We start from the raw sequence: 19,194 nt of genomic DNA, 5'->3' as shown, positions 1-19,194 counted from the left end.
TCTATTGTGGGAATTTGTTTTGAAATCAGGTCCGAAGCATTACAACTTATCACTACTGCTAATAAGTGGGGGTGAGACAACGTAGCATGGTCGGTCTGGGATCAATCCCCGTCGGTGGGCCCATTGGGGTATTTGCGTCCCACCCAGAACACCAAAACTGGTATTTAAAGGTCATGGTGTGTGCTATCCTGTATGTGGGATAATGCATATAAAAGATCCCTTGCTACAAATGAACAAATGTAGTCGGTTTCCTCTCTAAGACTTCATGTACATGTTAAAATTACCAAATGTATCACATCCAATAGCCACTGATTAATTAATCAATGTGCTCTACTGGTGTCATTAAACAAAACAATCATCTTATTTTTACTGCTAATAAATGCGACTAGAGCTGACTTTTGGCAAAAAAAGAACACAAGTTCGAAGCAAATGAAGTTTGTTTTGTTTAACGACACCACTGGAGCACATTAATTGATTAATCATCGGCTAGTGGATGTCAAAAATTTGGTAATTCTGACTCGTAGTCATCAGAGGAAATCCGCTACATTTCTCCTAATGAAGCAAGGGATCTTTTATATGCACTTTCCCACAGACAGAAATATACATGTAGTGCACTGGTTGGAATGAGAAAAAACACAATCAGCTGAATGGATCCACTGAGGTGGTTTGATCCCGCGATTCAAGCACCTCAAGCAAGCACTCAACCAAATGAGCTAAATCCCACCCTTCACATACTATCAGTACTACTACACCTGCTGAGAAGTGTCACATACTATCAGTACTACACCTGCTGAGAAGTGTCACATACTATCAGTACTACACTTGCTGAGAAGTGTCACATACTATCAGTACTACACCTGCTGAGAAGTGTCACATACTATCAGTACTATACCTGCTGAGAAGTGTCACATACTATCAGTACTACACCTGCTGAGAAGTGTTATATACTAGAAGTACTACACCTGCTGAGAAGCATCACATACTATCAGTACTACACCTGCTGAGAAGTGTTATATACTAGAAGTACTACACCTGCTGAGACGTATCACATACTATCAGTACTACACCTGCTGAGAAGTGTTATATACTAGAAGTACTATACCTGCTGAGACGTATCACATACTATCAGTACTACACCTGCTGAGAAGTGTTATATACTAGAAGTATGACACCTGCTGAGAAGTGTTATATACTATCAGTACTACACCTGCTGAGAAGTGTCACATACTATCAGTACTACACCTGCTGAGAAGTGTTATATACTAGAAGTACTATACCTGCTGAGACGTATCACATACTATCAGTACTACACCTGCTGAGAAGTGTTATATACTAGAAGTACGACACCTGCTGAGAAGTGTTATATACTATCAGTACTACACCTGCTGAGAAGTGTTATATACTAGAAGTACTATATCTGCTGAGACGTATCACATATTATCAGTACTACACCTGCTGAGAAGTGTCACATACTATCAGTACTACACCTGCTGAGAAGTGTTATATACTAGAAGTACTACACCTGCTGAGAAGCATCACATACTATCAGTACTACACCTGCTGAGAAGTGTTATATACTAGAAGTACTACACCTGCTGAGACGTATCACATACTATCAGTACTACACCTGCTGAGAAGTGTTATATACTAGAAGTACTATACCTGCTGAGACGTATCACATACTATCAGTACTACACCTGCTGAGAAGTGTTATATACTAGAAGTATGACACCTGCTGAGAAGTGTTATATACTATCAGTACTACACCTGCTGAGAAGTGTCACATACTATCAGTACTACACCTGCTGAGAAGTGTTATATACTAGAAGTACTATACCTGCTGAGACGTATCACATACTATCAGTACTACACCTGCTGAGAAGTGTTATATACTAGAAGTACGACACCTGCTGAGAAGTGTTATATACTATCAGTACTACACCTGCTGAGAAGTGTTATATACTAGAAGTACTATATCTGCTGAGACGTATCACATATTATCAGTACTACACCTGCTGAGTAGTGTTATATACTATCAGTACTACACCTGCTGAGAAGTGTTATATACTAGAAGTACTATACCTGCTGAGAAGCGTCACATACCTACTGAGCTAAATCCTGCCCCCCTGAAGTAAATGAGTCCATAATGTCATGTGATGAAAAATAGACAAATGTCTCCAGTCTTCATACAGGTAGATGTAACATTCCAGTGTGTTCAGTGACTGCCAGATAAAAGCAGTAACAAAACCTTGTTTACCAAGATGTTATTAACAATTAGAAAATCCAATATGCCCCGGAGATTAGCACTTCCTCATTACCAAATAATCAGTATATGCCACAAGGGTATTGAACGTAGGTTCCTCGGTCGATTTTGTTTCCAGCCAATCCAAAGTTATTGAACATTTCCTATATTGGTTTAGGCCAAATAAACATATAATACTAAATTATTAAAGGATAAGATATATATAGATATATATATATATACATGTGTGTGTATATATATATATATCCACATAAAACAATAATTTGTAATAATATATTAATACATATATGTATTACTGTAATTAGCAGCTTTATGCATCTACACCTATAGTGAAATGTTCTTTTTCCTGAAAATGTATTTTGAAGTATTGAAATACAAAATTAAGTTCAATTTGTTTTACCTAATGACACCACTTGAGCACATTAATTTATTAATCATCAGCTACTGGGTGTCAAACATTTGGTAATGGTGCCACATTGTCTTAGAGGAAACCTGCTAGATTTGGACGGAATTGAAATTTCAGGTTCAAACTCTGAATCAGTATTTTTGGGGCAATTTATCTCGATATCAGTATGGTATTTGGTATTGATACAACACCAATAGCGATATCGAGCGGTATTTTCAATATACTCGGCTATGAATGCATGCCCAAGTTAAGTCTCACCCACTAATTTCATCTAAATAAAATTCAATTCCATACACAAGGCCTCCATCTCTCTCTTGTTTTCAGCTGTTTTGTGTTCATTAGATATATTGTTAGTTCTTTACTAAATGGCAGATAACATTTTTCAACACCACAATTTAGCTATTTTGAAATTTGCTCGGTAAAGTAATTCGGTATTGACATGATACCGATATTATACCGAACAGTTATATATATGGTATACCACTCAGCTCTAAAACATGCTACATCTTTCCATTGGTAGCAAGGGAGCTTGAACAGACAGAATAGCACATCCCACAGTCATTGATATACATGTACCAGTCATGGGGCACTGGTGGCTGGAATGGAAAAACAATTTGAAGAATGATTCCACTGAGGGGGTTAGATCCTTTGATCCAAGCACCTTAGGCAAGCACTCTGCTTCAAAATGGAATATCAACAGTGACATACACAAAGAAGTGCTTAACAAACCTAATACTACATGTATACTACATGTACATGGGTCCATATCTTAGAGGGGACGGGACGCAGCCTGGTGTCAGGCTGGGATCAATCCCCATTGGTGGTCCCATTGGGCTATTTCTAATTTTACCCAGAGCTCCACAAATGGTGCAACAACGACTGTGGTATGTACTATCCCGTCTGTGGGATGTTGCATACAAAAGATCCCTTGCTGCTAACTGGAAAGAGTAGCCCACAGTGTGGCAGCAGCAGGTTTCTTTTCTCATTATCTGTGTGGTCTTTAATGCCACATAGCCATAATTAAGTAACATTGTTTACATAAAACATTCCTTTCTTTCTTCCACATCTTAGAGGGGCTCCAACCGAGGGAGAGAGTAATATTATAACACCAACTTTTCTCTTACTAAGCACTAACCAGTAACCTTTGACCTGCTAATGTACGAGTCCAGGTTTCATATTAAAAAATACACCTAAATCAATATGATACTTATCTACATAAGTAATTTAAGTAAGTGTATAAGTATCATACATTGACTTATGTCAGACCTGTCAACCCTCCCGGATTCCGCGGGAGTCTCCCGGTATTTGATCAAATCTCCTTTCACCTGTGCGGGAGACAGTTTCTCCTTTTAAATGACATTTTTGTAAGTATAAAAAAAAATCGATCCTCTTTTGTCAAAATAACAGAAGGGAAGTAACTCTGCCTTTTTTTTTTCTCATTCGGCAAATGTCGACTACTTTCGGCTTCTGAGAATGTAACAGGCCGAATTGTCCCGACTGTTTAACCTTTGCCGAAGTGAAAATTGTGGGATAGCCTATTTATATTGTTAAAAAAGCACATGGAGTGCTATAAAATGACATGTAATTATAATGTTGTTGTCATCGTAATGGCTACAAAAGCGTGTTGTGCCGCTAATTCAACAGGCTGTGTATTGACATTCACCATATAAAAAAAAAAAAACTATCCAATTTAGTTCTAATAACACCTCTGAATTGTAAAATGTCTTCCCACTGGATTACATAATGTATGACGAATCTGAACTGCCAGACTCCGAGTTGACAGCGATACACACGATGCATGTTAAAATCACATGTCACAGCAAGACAACGAAAAGACCAATTAACTGTATAAACATACTTGTGTCAGTTAATTTTGTATGTTTGTGCAGTAAAATGTTGGTTATAAGGGTACACTTCAAGAAATTATTTTGTACAATTAAAAAATGTTGTGTTTGACATGACATAAAGTTACTCACGGAAATGGGTATAATTCCGGTATATTTCACACGATGTCCGTAATGAGGTTTTACTTATGATTAATGAAAATACAATGTTTATTGCATCATTATAATGATTTTAAATAAGTACCACGCCACCGTTCCTCATTATAGTAAAAACTGAATATAATTTATAAGATTATATAAATTTGTCTTTGGTACTTAGGTACACTAACCACAAATGATAATGTAACGCAACCTGTAAGGCTGTAAGTGTAATACCGTAAATGTACTAATTAAATTTTTTATTTCTTGTTCATGTTCTTAACATTTTTGGATAATATTTTTTTTTTTTTTAAATATGTATTAAATCATAATAATATTTAAACTTTAAAAAAAAAAAAAAAAAAAAAAATTAATATTTTTTTTTTTTTTTTAATGCCAAGATCTAAGGTTAAGAAGTATATATGACATCATAAAGTATTCATATAACTTATTGTAATAATGTTTTTTTTTAAATCTAGCGATTTTGGGTTAAATTGTGTGAATTTAAAAATCTCCTGCTTTTTGACAAAATCTCCTGCTTTTTCAACACACACCTCCTGCTTTCTCTTGTCTAAAGGTTGACAGGCCTGACTTATGTATGTTTATGGATAAGGACAGTACATGTATGTAAATAAATTAAGGACATCAAAAGAAAAGCAAGTGCAAGGAACAGTATCGCATCGTAATTCGCTATGTAAAGATCGCTACAATATTCTGAAACATTAAATACAAAAATGTAGTATATATGTATGTTGTTGCCACACAATTTTCAGCTGATCACCAAATGTTGTGAATCAGAATTTTAAAAAGAAAATGTTTTCTGATACACATGTACCAACTGACAGTACGTATATACATGTATATAACGTCATTTGAAGCAGAGCTTTAGATTGCACCAAATTAATTTAAGTACAAGCCCAAATTAATTTAAGTACAAGCAAGCTGAGATCAAAACTTTTCACCTGAAAACCACTGAAATGTTAAGTGGTTGTCATATTAAATTAACTCGAAATGCATTTCTGAATATCTATAATGCTTGATGCATGGTTGGTCTAGGATCGATCCCCATCAGTGGGCCCATTGGGTTTTTCTCATTCCAACCACCACACCATGACTGGTATATCAAAGGTTGTGGTATTATGTTATTCTGTCTGTGGGATGGTGCATATGAAAGATACTTTGCTACTAATGGAAAAATGAAGCAGGTTTCCTCTCTAAGACTACGTGTTAGAATTACCAAATGTTTGACGTTTAACATCCAATAGCCAATGATTACAGGGAATCTTTCGTTCAGTATCACATCACGATTCGCTACGCAAGCTTCAAAGATTCCTACACAATTTTAAAACATTAAACAGTAGTTGCTAATCAATTTTCATTTCACTAGAAATATAGCTAAGCAAGATTTTGAAAACAAAATGTTCCCTGGATTAATAAATCCATCTGCTGTAGTGGTGTCGTTAAACAAAACAAACTTTAACCTTTTAGCTGTTAATAGCGTTACTATACTAACAAGCCCTCAGAGTGCTCGAAACATAAAAAAACCTGTTGTACTCATATTATTCAGATCTATAAAGCCCTGTTTTAAGACTTAACAACTCACACAAGATTAATATCATGAAGAGGTGCATGGTGTGTAAATGTCATCTATAATGCATATTGATACACACCAGTCAATTAACTACTTGTAATGCGGTATCAGCTATCGATCTGCTGTAAACTGTAATATGTGTACAACCACCGCTGTCTGTTGCTCACTAGACGTACTTTCACCAATCTCTTGTGGTTTGAGAGAAAATTAAGTTAAGGCCAATTTATAAATGTTTAAGAGTGTAAGATGGATGTGTTGGAAACATGGATTATTTCAGTGGGATGTGTACAATGTATGTTGGGACTGCCAAGAAGGCCTATACTTACCATAGCTGTGTTTGTCTCTCCAAATATAAACATACAAGTACTTTAAAGGTTAACTTCTGAATGAAGTAAAATTTAAACCAGACAACTTGTTTTTTTTGCCAAGTTGTAGTCAAATATCAGGAGAAAACATTATGTATATTTTCATTTCCAATAAAGGTTATTTAAATTTTATAAAAATTTATGAAAATTGTACCTAAAATTGCTTTTTGACTAAAAGGAAAAATGACCAAGAGTTAAGTCCCTTGAATGATGTAACTATAGAATACTAAACGAGCTTGCCTGTCATACCATTTTTATGAAACGAGTGAACAGTTTTGGTATCCGACGAGCGAAAGTGAGTCAGATACAAACACTGTTCATGAGTTTCATGAAAATGGTAAGACAGGCGAGCTCGTTTAGTATTTTATTTATTACAAACAAACTGCAAACAAGCTGCAACACAAAAGTAAGCACCTATTTTTCTATGAAATGGGTCAGCAAGTGATCTACATCACTCATAAACTTAAATGACGTCACAATGAGCAACAAGACATCAGCAATGTACAGTTTAGATGTTGGCGTGAAGCTTGCATTTATCGTCAGTTAATGAGGAGTTGAAATTCACAATAATAACTGAATTGTTGATCAGACCAGCAAAGACGGGTGAATGGGATTGACTAAATGTGATGCTGACATTTTGTATATGACAGTAACTTGCTGCCACATCATTTTGGCTTCGTATACAATAGACCGAAATATAATAGCCTATCTTATCGCAATTTCAATTCATGGCCATATTTCGTGATGGTACACTTTTAAGTTAAACTATTTGGTACAAACACAGTTAGATACATTAACAGCAATTATGTACTTAATGTTTTCTAGCATTCTGAAAGAGGACGTGTAATGCACCCAATTATTTTATTGCAGGGAGATTCAAAGTGACGTCATTCGAATACTAATGTAATTAAAAAAAAATTAACATGCCAGTCTGCACATGCCAATATTACACTAGTTAGATACTGAGTAATTGTTATGACATAAGCAATATCTTACACTGGTGTAGTGTACACACAGAAAAGATCTAGAGTAACCTCACATATGAATAAAGATGTCATTCTTCTATATAAAGCTTGGAATATTTAGCATATTAGTTATTTTGTAACGTACTTTGAGGCTCTTATAAGAAAGCAAAATATTTCAGCATATTGATTTATTAATCTTCGGCTATTGGATGTCAAACATTTGGTAATTCTGACATATAGTTTTATAAATCTACAAACAGTATGTGATTTTCAAATTAGTATTTTGGCGAATTAACAATGAAATATACTTGCCAAATTGAACTTCAATTAAGATTTGGCGAATGACAGCTAAAACCTTGCTCTTAACCTCATTTTCCGTTACCTAGTTTATGCTCTTCACATGTTTTGGTAGCTCCTGTCGAGCTTTTCTTCCTACAGGAGTCTGTCATCAATATTGCCCTTAATATTGGCCTCAACAAATTACATTTATATATCTTCTCGATCATCTTCAAAATCAGTTCTGCCCTGTTAGTGTTTAGGCCCTACATTCCATCTTTTGAATGTGGCCACCTGGCCAGTCGTTCCAACCAGGATTTATGCAGAGATGAAAATGCATGTGATGGCAATTGTGTGACTATAAATACTGAATATACATGTAGTGACTTGTGAAGTACTTAACCTTTGATAGAAGTTCCATAACGGCACTACATTAATCACTTGCTTAGAGTATATTTATTTTTAATATGATGCTGGGAATTTTTTTTTTTTTTAAACTAAAGAGCTCAATACATGGAGAATAGCTGGTTACTTTCTTAAGATATTAGCTTTAACCTGCGAAGGTTAGAATGGCTAATGTAGAGAGGCTCTGCCAATGGCATTTGCCATTCGACCTCAGCAGGATAAAGCCGATATCTTAAGAAAGTAACCAGCTATTTTATGTATCCTGAAATCATACAAGAATAGTCAGAAAATCATATTTATCCCAATTTTGTATGCAAATAGTACTATAAAATGAGCAATGCTTATTTAAGCAGTATGACATCATTCAAAACACATCTAGAGGTCTTCCAAATGAAGACGCTAGCTACATTTGTCACATTAGGGCTTACATCAGGTGACCTATATCTTTTAAAAGCTTGTTTTCTTTAACGACACCATTAGAGCACATTGATTTTTTAATCTTTGGCTATTGGATGTCAAACATTTGGTAATTTTGATATATAGTCTTAGGTCTGACTACACAGATGTCATCAGCCATTGAAATTCATGTTAAAATTGCCAACTTCAAATGAAGATTGCCAATAGAACAGGTTCTCGTTGGCACTAACAACATATACCATTGTGAACATACATTATACACTGTATAAGCATTTATTTTTACTCCAAAATTGAGAACATTTCCGTGTCAGTTTTTTGCTATATGACCGCATCTGGCTGTAGTACCGGTCCGAACAGGTGGTTCATTAACCGATTCACTCCGGATGTCTCTTGCGCTATATACCCATGTCGCAAAAGGTCAATGCACAATAATACAAAAGAACATGGGCAAAATACAGCCACAAGGCTTACCATTAAACATACATATCGTTTTAATTCTTCCTCAATTCCTAGAAGTGAATATGTAAACCACAATTAACACATGTCACAATTAGTAACTATAGTGAACCGTGATGAATAAACTCTCCACCAGAAGTGAACTGTGTAGTGAGACCTTAGAGATGAAACCCGCTACATTTTTCCATTAGTAGAAAGGGATCTTTTATATGCACCATCCCATAGACAGGATAGCACATACCACAGCTTTGGAAATACCAGACGTGGTGCACTGGCTGGAATGAGAAATAGCCCGAAGGGCCCACTAACAGAGATCGATCCCAAACTAACCGCACATCAATGGAGCGCTTTACCACTGGACTATGTCCCACCCACTATCTATATTTCTGGTCAATGACCTAATATATAGATATTTATCTAGACATTTTATCTTGACAAATAAATTATTTAAGATTATTTCTGTGACCTACATGTATATTTTCTGTTATGACCGAATATATAGAAATTTATCTACACAACATACTTTGCCAATGTATGTACTGATTGCAGGATAAATGTTAATAGCTCCCTAGACAGACATTATGGAGCACAAGAGCAATTTCATCCTCAAGCCACGAAGTCTGTTATACCACTTAAATATTCTCTCACTTGCTGGCTATAACTACACTATGATCGAGAGTGTATGTCATTAAAATGATGCTTTCTCTTAGGTGGCTAACCATTAGACTGTGTCAAAATCAGATAAAAGTGTGCTGAAAGTTTTATATATGCAGGTACCTGAATGTATATGATCCTACCTGTATGTTTAAAGACATCAGTTTGTCACGCGTCGTTATATTTTGTGGTAATTTTGCAGGTTTATTTAAAAATGGTTTATGTCCCATTAAGTTTCACTAAAAGCCTTAAACTCTTCAATTTAAAGATAAGTTTTTATATACAATGTATTTTTTCATCTATATTACAATTAAAATAATTATCTTTAAATGACTGAAACTCTTGAAATATTTCTTCTGTTGTTGATTCATATGCTATGTAAAGGAACTATAAAGCCGGGTATAGAAAATTGGTTTTAATTTTGTTTAATAAATTAAAAATTGATAATTGCAATTTTTGTATCTTTTTTTTTTTTTTTTTTTTTTTTAAGTTAATACATAATTACAGCTACATGTAGGTTAACATTCGTAATCTTTAAGTAACTATCTTTGGACATTATTTGTTATTGTTGCTACAATGTAACAGCATTTTCGAATGTGGTACCATATGTGGCCAAATAGAAATGGGTAGCTAAGAGCAAAATGGTAAATAACGTAAATGTATTAATTTAATTTTTTCACACCAATTACCAAGTGACTATAGGTTCACAATTCAAAAAGTGGTGGGGTCTTATTTCTTGTGTTTAGCACCGGCCTCGGTGGCGTCGTGGTTAGGCCATCGGTCTACAGGCTGGTAGGCACTGGGTTCAGATCCCAGTCGAGGCATGGGATTTTTAATCCTGATACCGACTCCAAACCCTGAGTGAGCGCACCGCAAGGCTCAATGGGTAGGTGTAAACCACTTACACCGACCAGTGATCCATAACTGGTTCAACAAAGGCCATGGTTTGTGCTATCTTGCCTGTGGGAAGCGCAAATAAAAGATCCCTTGCTGCTAATCGGAAAGAGTAGCCCATGTAGTGGCGACAGCGGGTTTCCTCTCAAACTCTTTGTGATCCTTAACCATATGTCTGACGCCATGTAACCGTAAATACAATGTGTTGAGTGCGTCGTTAAATAAAACATTCCTTTCTTTCTTTCTTGTGTTTAGGGGCAGGATGTAGCCCAGTGGTAAAGTGCACGCCTGATGCACAATTGGTCTAGGATCGATCCCCGTCAAGGGGCCCATTGAGCTATTTCTCGTTCCAGACAGTACACCACGACTGGTATATCACAGGCTGTGGTATGTGCTATCCTGTCTGTGGGATGGTGCATATAAAACATCCCTTGCTACTAACGAAAAAATGTAGCGGGTTTCCTCTCAATGAATGTGTCACAATGACCATATGTTTGACATCTAATAGCCGATGATTAATAAATCAAGGTGCTCTAGTGGTGTCATTAAACAAAACCAAATTTTAACTTATTCCTTGTGATATCATGCTATTTTACATGGAATTTATTCCAAGGCGATATTTTCACGGAAATTCACAGAGGACTGGATGGTGGGTTGCAACCTAACGAGTATATCAACAGAATGGTGACTGGCCACCGGATGTCGGCTAAATGAGAAATATTTTAAACACTTTATAACTGTACTACCTAGGACAACAATGATTAGCAAACATTTGTGTTTATAAAAACAAAGCTAATTATTGTGCAACATTGATATATTTCAAGTTTTGTGTGTCTACTTCCAATGTGTATATTTTCTAGATGTGTATCTGCTGAAAAAAGCAGTACCTGCTGGGTGGTGTCAAATACTAGAAGTACTATACCTGCTGAAATATAGATGTACCATATCTATTGAGAGGCAATCATACTATCAGTACTACACCTGCTGTGAGGTGTCACATACTAGAAAGTTTGTTTAACAACACCAATGGAGCACATTGATTAATTCATCATCGGCTATTGGATGTCAAACATTGATTAATTCTGACTCATAGTCATCAGAGGAAACCCACTACATTTTTTCTAATGCAGCAAGGGATCTTTTATATGCACTTTCCTACAGACAGGAAAGACCACACCACAGAAGAAAAAAAATCAGATGAATGGATCCACTGAGGTGGTTTGATCCTGCAATGCATGCACCTCAAACGAGCACTCAACCAATTGAGCTAAATCCCACCCTCACATACTATCAGTACTATACCTGCTGAGAAGTGTCACATACTATCAGTACTACACCTGCTGAGAAGTGTCACATACTATCAGTACTACACCTGCTGAGAAGTATCACATACTATCAGTACTACACCTGCTGAGAAGCGTCACATACTAGAAGTACTACACCTGCTGAGAAGTACTATACCTGCTGAGAAGCAGTGCCTGCTGTGAGGCGTCACACTCGGGGAGGCTCCAAACTCAACTAGTTCTCCTGTACTGCTCGACACGTGGAGGGCGGGGCGGTCATCCGGAACTGAAAATGACAACATTACACCTGTCAACACAAAAATTACTCAGTTCACAGCATACAACCAGCTCTTCATCAACAACAGTTCTAAGTACAATACTGCAGACACTGTTGTCTGAGAAATATGCAAAATACTGGCATCAGTAAGATTAAATTACGAAACAACACTCACCCCAAAACAACCAGGACTGAACAGTTTATCAGCACGGGTCAATACACCATAAAGACATATGTGCAAGACACAAATTATTACTAGCCTTTGACAGAAGTACTTCATCCAATAATCCACTTAAAGCACGATTTCACGCAACACGATGTATGTCTTAATCCAAAGCACAATATCGTAAACATTGGCCAGTCTGAGAGAAAGACAATTCGCAAGTTGAGAGACTGGTCTGTCGTATCGGTGATAATGTCCGTGATCAATATATTGACTTACTCATGACATTCCTGCTGGAAAGTGTTTAAACATGTAAACAGCCAGCATTACTCCACACGTACAGGTAAAACATTTGTAACTCACAAAGAAGAACCAGTTTTAAATGGTTGTTTAGTGCATGTCATAACATTTGTAACTCACAAAGAAGAACCAGTTTTAAATGGCTATTTAGTGCACATCATAACATTTGTAACTCACAATAAAGGATCAGTTTTAAATGGCTGTTTAGTGCATGTCCAACACGTATGTACATATACCAGTATATCAGTGACTGCCATTTGTAAAATCTTCAGGAGCTAAAAAAAACTCCCCTGAATTTGTTTTGCGAGAGTCATTGCTCTCCTCAGAAATTAGCATACATGTACCTTAATTGTTAAAATGTAAATGTCACCAAACTGATAATAATATTAATATCTGTTCATGTTTCACTGTCATTTATAATTATACTAACCATCCTTACTTTTCATTTTAGTCCTATTAACAAGTTTACCACTAATAATCATCAAACAAATATTAATTTAATAACTGTCATTTTGAAGTTTTAACAGCTCATTAATAATTAATTACTAACCATTCTCACTGATTAACTTTACGACTATCACTATATAACTACCACTGTCAAACAGTTAATTATTAATGACTGTTCTATTTAAGTTTTCACTGACGTCAGGCATAAGTGTTACACGACAAATTCGGCAAACGCTAATTTCCATCCCCTGACAATACTCAAACATTTTGAAAGTAAAACTTTAAACCAATAATTAAATATAACAGGGAGTTACTAGTAAGTAAACAAGTAAATAAACATAACAATATTGTTTTATTTTGACATTGGTTACAAGTAATTTGCGAGATTGCTACAAAAGCAACACACCTCACCCCCCTGTTCTGCAAATTTGTAATAATTCGGAACACCTCGGCTGATTACGAATAGAAATAGGCCGAAGTGTTCTGAATGATTGGAATATTCTGATAGACGGTATGACTTCGGCTTACATACATCCAATGAGAACAGTTGATACATGTTATATTAAGGAAGACACCACTGTTTTTCTTTTTCTGAACGAAAGCTTTTGGTTTCAGTTTCAATTTCTCAAAAATTATATAAGATAACAGTATAAAATGTTCACCTTGCAAATTTGTTAAGGGGAGCATTTTTTTGCATGCCGAGATATGATTTTTACGGGCGCTATACGTTAAATGGCAGTCACTGCAGTATATGCATTTGTAATTACAAATACTACAAACAACATACCTGCAGAGATAGAAATAAGCAGAATTTTTTACTATTCCACCGGACAAATACATCTAGAAATCTACTTGTCCACCAATATTTTCACTTGTCCAAATAAATGGTTTGTTTCATTCAAGCATCAGGATGATGTTTTTGACTGCTCAAAATGAAACTCCACTGAATATTTTACTTGTCCACTGGACAACCACCAAGGCACATTTTGCTTATCCAAATAGATTTGCACTTGCCGAGACAAACGGACAAGTGCTTATTTCGAACACTGACTTGTACGTACAAATGTTAAAACATAACAAAATGAACATTTTTATTAAAACTTTTTAACATAAAAGGAAGGTAATGTTTGATTTAGTAATTTACAATTCCTACATACAGAGAAGAAACCACACAATTACTAACAGCCATGGTCATGGTCTACTGCTTTAATGTGCACATTCAGAGCAACATGTGGGCAGCGTATGCCTGTCATAGGCACAGGTGTCAACTTTCATTTACTCCACTAAATATAGTCTTGCATAGAAGATTATTATATATATATATATACTACTCAAAAGAATTTAAGGGTCAGACGATATTTTCGACATTATTTTCTGAATGTCAATTATATTAGCTAGACCATAATGTCATGCATGGTATTGTTCCATTTTGACGAAAGTGGGTCTAAGCAACCCATAAAAAAATTAAAATACACTGTCATTGACACTGTCGACAACATGCTTACATTTGCACGTAGATTAGGGCGAAAGTGAAAGGTCTGCTAAGTGCCCATAACTTGCTTTTTCACAAAGCGCTTCATTTGCACGCTTTGCATGTGTATTCCATGTTCCCAATGCTGAATTTCCATATAATTGGAGCTTGCATTCATGTATGGTGCACACTCCAAATTCGACAATGGTACGACGTCAACTGACTATCGAAGATCGAGGAAGGGCTATTGCTTGGCTTCAGGATGGCAATACGCAAAGAAATGTTGCTCTGAGACTTGGTGTCAGTCAGAGTGTCGTTGGCCGACTGTGGCAACGGTACCAAGTAACGAATTCTGTTCGAAATCGTCCATGTTCGGGAAGACCCCGAAGCACTACAAATAGAGAGGACCACTACATCACCAATATGGCTCTACGTCAACGCACAACCACTGCACGCCGATTACGTGACAATCTGCGGACTGCGACTGGAACTCGAGTGTCTGATCAAACCATATGCAATCGTCTGAGAGCCAATAATCTACGCTGCCGTCGCCAGGCTGTTCGACCACCACTCCTACCACGTCACAGAACGGCCAGACGTCACTGGTGCACACTTCATCTGCAGTGGCAACGTGTTCAGTGGGGTCGAGTGATGTTCACTGATGAGTCCAGGTTTAGTCTCCAGTTTAACGACGGTCGGGTTCGTGTCTACAGACGTCCTGGGGAGCGCTTCGCTGACGTTAACGTTAGACAACGTCACCGGTTCGGTGGTGGCAGCGTCATGGTGTGGGGCGGCATCTCTATCCACCACAGGACCCCCCTCTATGTGGTGGATGGCAATCTGAATGGAATCCGCTATCTGAATGAGATTATCCGGCCGTTGGTTCTCCCAGGCCTTCAGCAGATTGGTGGCGGGGCAGTTCTGCAGGATGACAATGCCAGACCCCACCGCGCCAGGGTGGTAACGGACTTTCTCAGACAACAAGGTATCGCCAGAATGAATTGGCCAGCATATTCGCCTGACTTGGCCCCAACAGAGCACGCCTGGGACGAATTAGGCAGGAGAGTTCAGGATAACCATGCCCCTCCGGCCAACCTTCATGATCTGGGTCAACTTCTTATGGCAGAGTGGCAGGCCATTCCCCAAGAGTTCTTCAGACGTCTGATCAACAGCATGAGGCAACGATGTGTCGAGTGTATTCGCGCCAGGGGTGGATTCACACACTATTAAACGAATGTTCTAATGTGTAAAATCCATGTTTGACAACCTTCAACTTTGACAGCATGTCATGTGACTTTCTTGTATACAGTGACGTTTATTTGTGGGGTTTTGTAAATATGGAACAATAAATTAAATTTTTGGTGTAGTTTACATCATCAATCTAATACACTCTGAAACTTATTTGGTTATACATTTTTGACCCTTAAATTCTTTTGAGTATTATATATCAAAATTATGAATCGGTCTTAAAATATTAGGGGAATATTTGAAGATTTCAGTGCCAAAACACATATATACACTAATTTCCAATTTTGGAAAGAAAGAAAGAAATGTTTTATTTAACGACGCAGTCAACACATTTAATTTACAGTTATATGGTGTCTGATAAATGGTTAAGGACCACACAGATATTGAGAGAGGAAACCCACTGTCGTCACTTCATGGGCTATTCTTTTCGATTAGCAGCAAGGGATCTGCACCATCCCACAGACAGGGTAGTACATACCACGGCCTTTGATATACCAATTGTGGTGCACTGGCTGGAACGAGAAATAGCCCAATGGGCCCACTGATGGGGATCGATCCCAAACCAACCGTGCATCAAGCAAGCGCTGTACCACTGGGCTACGCCTCGCCACTTTCCAGTTCTGGAGTTAGCAGTGAAGGTACATGTACATATGTATGGGTTATTTTCACAAAAAGGGGCAAATAACGGTAAAGAATTTTTAATTATATAAAATGTTGTTTTTAATGTTTTTAGTAGTAAACTCTAAAGCAGATATGTTCAGTGATGAATAATTTCAAGTAGCAAAACTACGGTAGAGATGTATAGTTTTTTTTAAATGTACATAAAAATATTTTCATGCTTCTGTTTTTACCCTTAATTGTAAGGCATTATAGTAAACAATTGGCTTTACCATTATGTCTTGGCACAGAAAATTAATAATGGTAAATACTTTTATAAATGAGCATAGACATTGTTACTATTACAGGTATATATGTAAGATATAATGCTAGAATGAATGATTGTGAAAGTGTCAAGTCAGTATTTTCCATTATTCAACAGATAAGGGTAAAGATAAACATTATAATGGTAAAGACACATGATATGGTATTTGTGTCATCTTCAATGTACATGTACTTCAGCAATGCAATCATGCACATGGATTTTAAAAACAGATTTACTGAATGAAAAAATAGAAATGATGGGTTTCTCATGCTTCCAGGATACTTTATTAAACTAACAGTAAAGATAGACACTAATTGTGACATTGAAAAAGGTTTTCAAGAATTAAAAATAACTTGCCTATAAAGATACCCAGCTAGTATTCATGTACTTAACATGTTGATTTAAGCTTGACGTAGATGTGACAGTGCCATCTGGTGGACAACTTTCAAACTGATAAAAAAAATTGGTCCTTTTTGTAGACAATATAACGGTAAAGACAATAAGACAATAAAATAAAAAATAAAAGGTGCAACTTAAAAGTTGCATGTAGTTTTATTTTAATATTTTAAATTAAAATTTAAGAAACATATAAATTTGTGAGTGGTTAACTTACATTTTGCAGTTTAAAAGCTACACATAGTATTTTAGGGAGTTTTGCTATTCCGTAACGATAATATGTGCTTTTGTACACAATAACGGAGTGGACATTTTGGGTATATCATTTTAACCACAAGCTTTTCTAATGCATCTGCATGGCCAAATATCATATCCAGTATATTAAGTAACGATGCTCATGTGCATCCCTGTTTATTTACATTATATGCTGTTTTGTGGAAAATATTGGAGCTAATCAATGAGACAATCAAGTTTTCATAAAAACGCAATTTATGTCCATTGAAAAGGACGGTAAAACTGTGCTCCATATAATACATGCTTCATTATATTGCAATGCATGAAACCATGTTTTTCTCAAAATAACACAAATGGTTATATATCGCGTTTTGGAAATGAACTCTTCATATATATGGTCTCATTTCCATACCGAGTTGCACGCACTTACAGCAAATATTGACAAATACCATGATGATCACAAAAAACAAGATTATCAATGTTTAGCAATGCGTCTCATTCTGCTGGCAGTGCACTAAATAACAATTCAGTATTTACACATTGATGCTTCTTTTCCTTATCAGGTCAATTTTCCTATTACCTTGTAATGGGGCTAATAGTGCCTAATGTCACGAACATGGCCGCAAATAGCATCCATAATCAATAAGAGTTATCAAACTGTTTGCTGGAATAAATCCCGGCTTTCCACCATCTGCTGTGTATTAGGGAAACCGGTCAAAACTGGACGAGTGTTGCTATTTGTATAAGAAAACTTCCGATTCAAATAACAAATAACACGCAACAGGGCTCGAACTTAAGACTCTTTTATCCATAGCTTATTTTTTTTTAATTATGTGGGTAAACGGCTCACCGGCAGCAATTTTAAGCCTGTTTAAGGCAATTTTTTAAAAAGTGACTTTTGCAGCCAATAAATATGATTGAAATGTTATTTTGTTGCACATGGACATATTTCAGATGAACAAATGTTAAATACTGACAGATAGTGTATGCCAGGTATATTCATTTTGCTGTCGTTGAGGAGTTTTATCAATGGCAGTAATTTTTATCCAGCCTTCGGTGATACTCCTTACACTCAGCAATTTATATCTCAAACGAAGGCAATTGCTGTCAGTGTGGTGGTTATAAGTTTGAGCCCTGCACAGAATACCTGTATCTCTAGTTCTATGTGAAGAAAACCAAGAACCCATACCTGTAATACAATTAATAGTGTTGAAGGCCTCGTGTCAAGAATCTCAACAGTCGCACTGATGATCCACTCTCACGTTGAAGTGACAGACCCTAGTTTTTACAGCATACATGTAGTTTTCACTATTAGAGCCAATTCTGATAACCGATTTTTGATTCGTACATATACTTTACTTAGATTTTATTGTTTAGATTATCCATTTCTGTACATCCAAAGTGTTTTGGGTAATCTTGATGTTTCTAATCTCACAAAAGGGGCGGGATGTAGACCAGTGGTAAAGTGCTCACTTGATGCGCAGTCAGTTTGGGATTGATCCCCGTCGGTAGGCCCACTGGGCTATTTCTCGTTCCAGCCAGTGCACCACAACTGGTATATTCAAAGGCCATGGTATGTGCTATCCTGTCTGTGGGATGGCGCAATAAAAGATCCCTTGCTGCTAATGGGAAAATATAGTGGATTTCTTCTCTAAGCCTATATGTCAAAATTACCACTTTTGGCATCCAATAGCCAATGATTAATAAATCAATGTGCTCTAGTGGTGTCATTAAACAAAATAAACTTCTTTTTAATCTCACAAAATGCATTTTGTTTAT

The 19,194-nt window shown here is 36.5% G+C and overlaps 1 protein-coding gene across 2 annotated transcripts in view; it reads right to left on the bottom strand.

Moving 5' to 3' along the window:
• LOC121376904 (transmembrane and coiled-coil domains protein 1-like) overlaps positions 1-19,194 on the bottom strand; it is a 90,549-nt gene that overhangs the window by 50,994 nt on the left and 20,361 nt on the right. For both annotated transcript variants that reach the window (XM_041504689.1, XM_041504688.1), the window contains exon 3: positions 12,136-12,243. In XM_041504689.1, the coding sequence (XP_041360623.1) occupies positions 12,136-12,243 (108 nt within the window). The remainder of the gene's footprint in view (positions 1-12,135; positions 12,244-19,194) is intronic.

This window comes from Gigantopelta aegis, chromosome 7 (assembly GCF_016097555.1).
Source record: "Gigantopelta aegis isolate Gae_Host chromosome 7, Gae_host_genome, whole genome shotgun sequence".
Lineage (NCBI taxonomy): Eukaryota > Metazoa > Mollusca > Gastropoda > Neomphalida > Peltospiridae > Gigantopelta > Gigantopelta aegis.
This window is presented reverse-complemented; position numbering and strand designations above follow the sequence as displayed.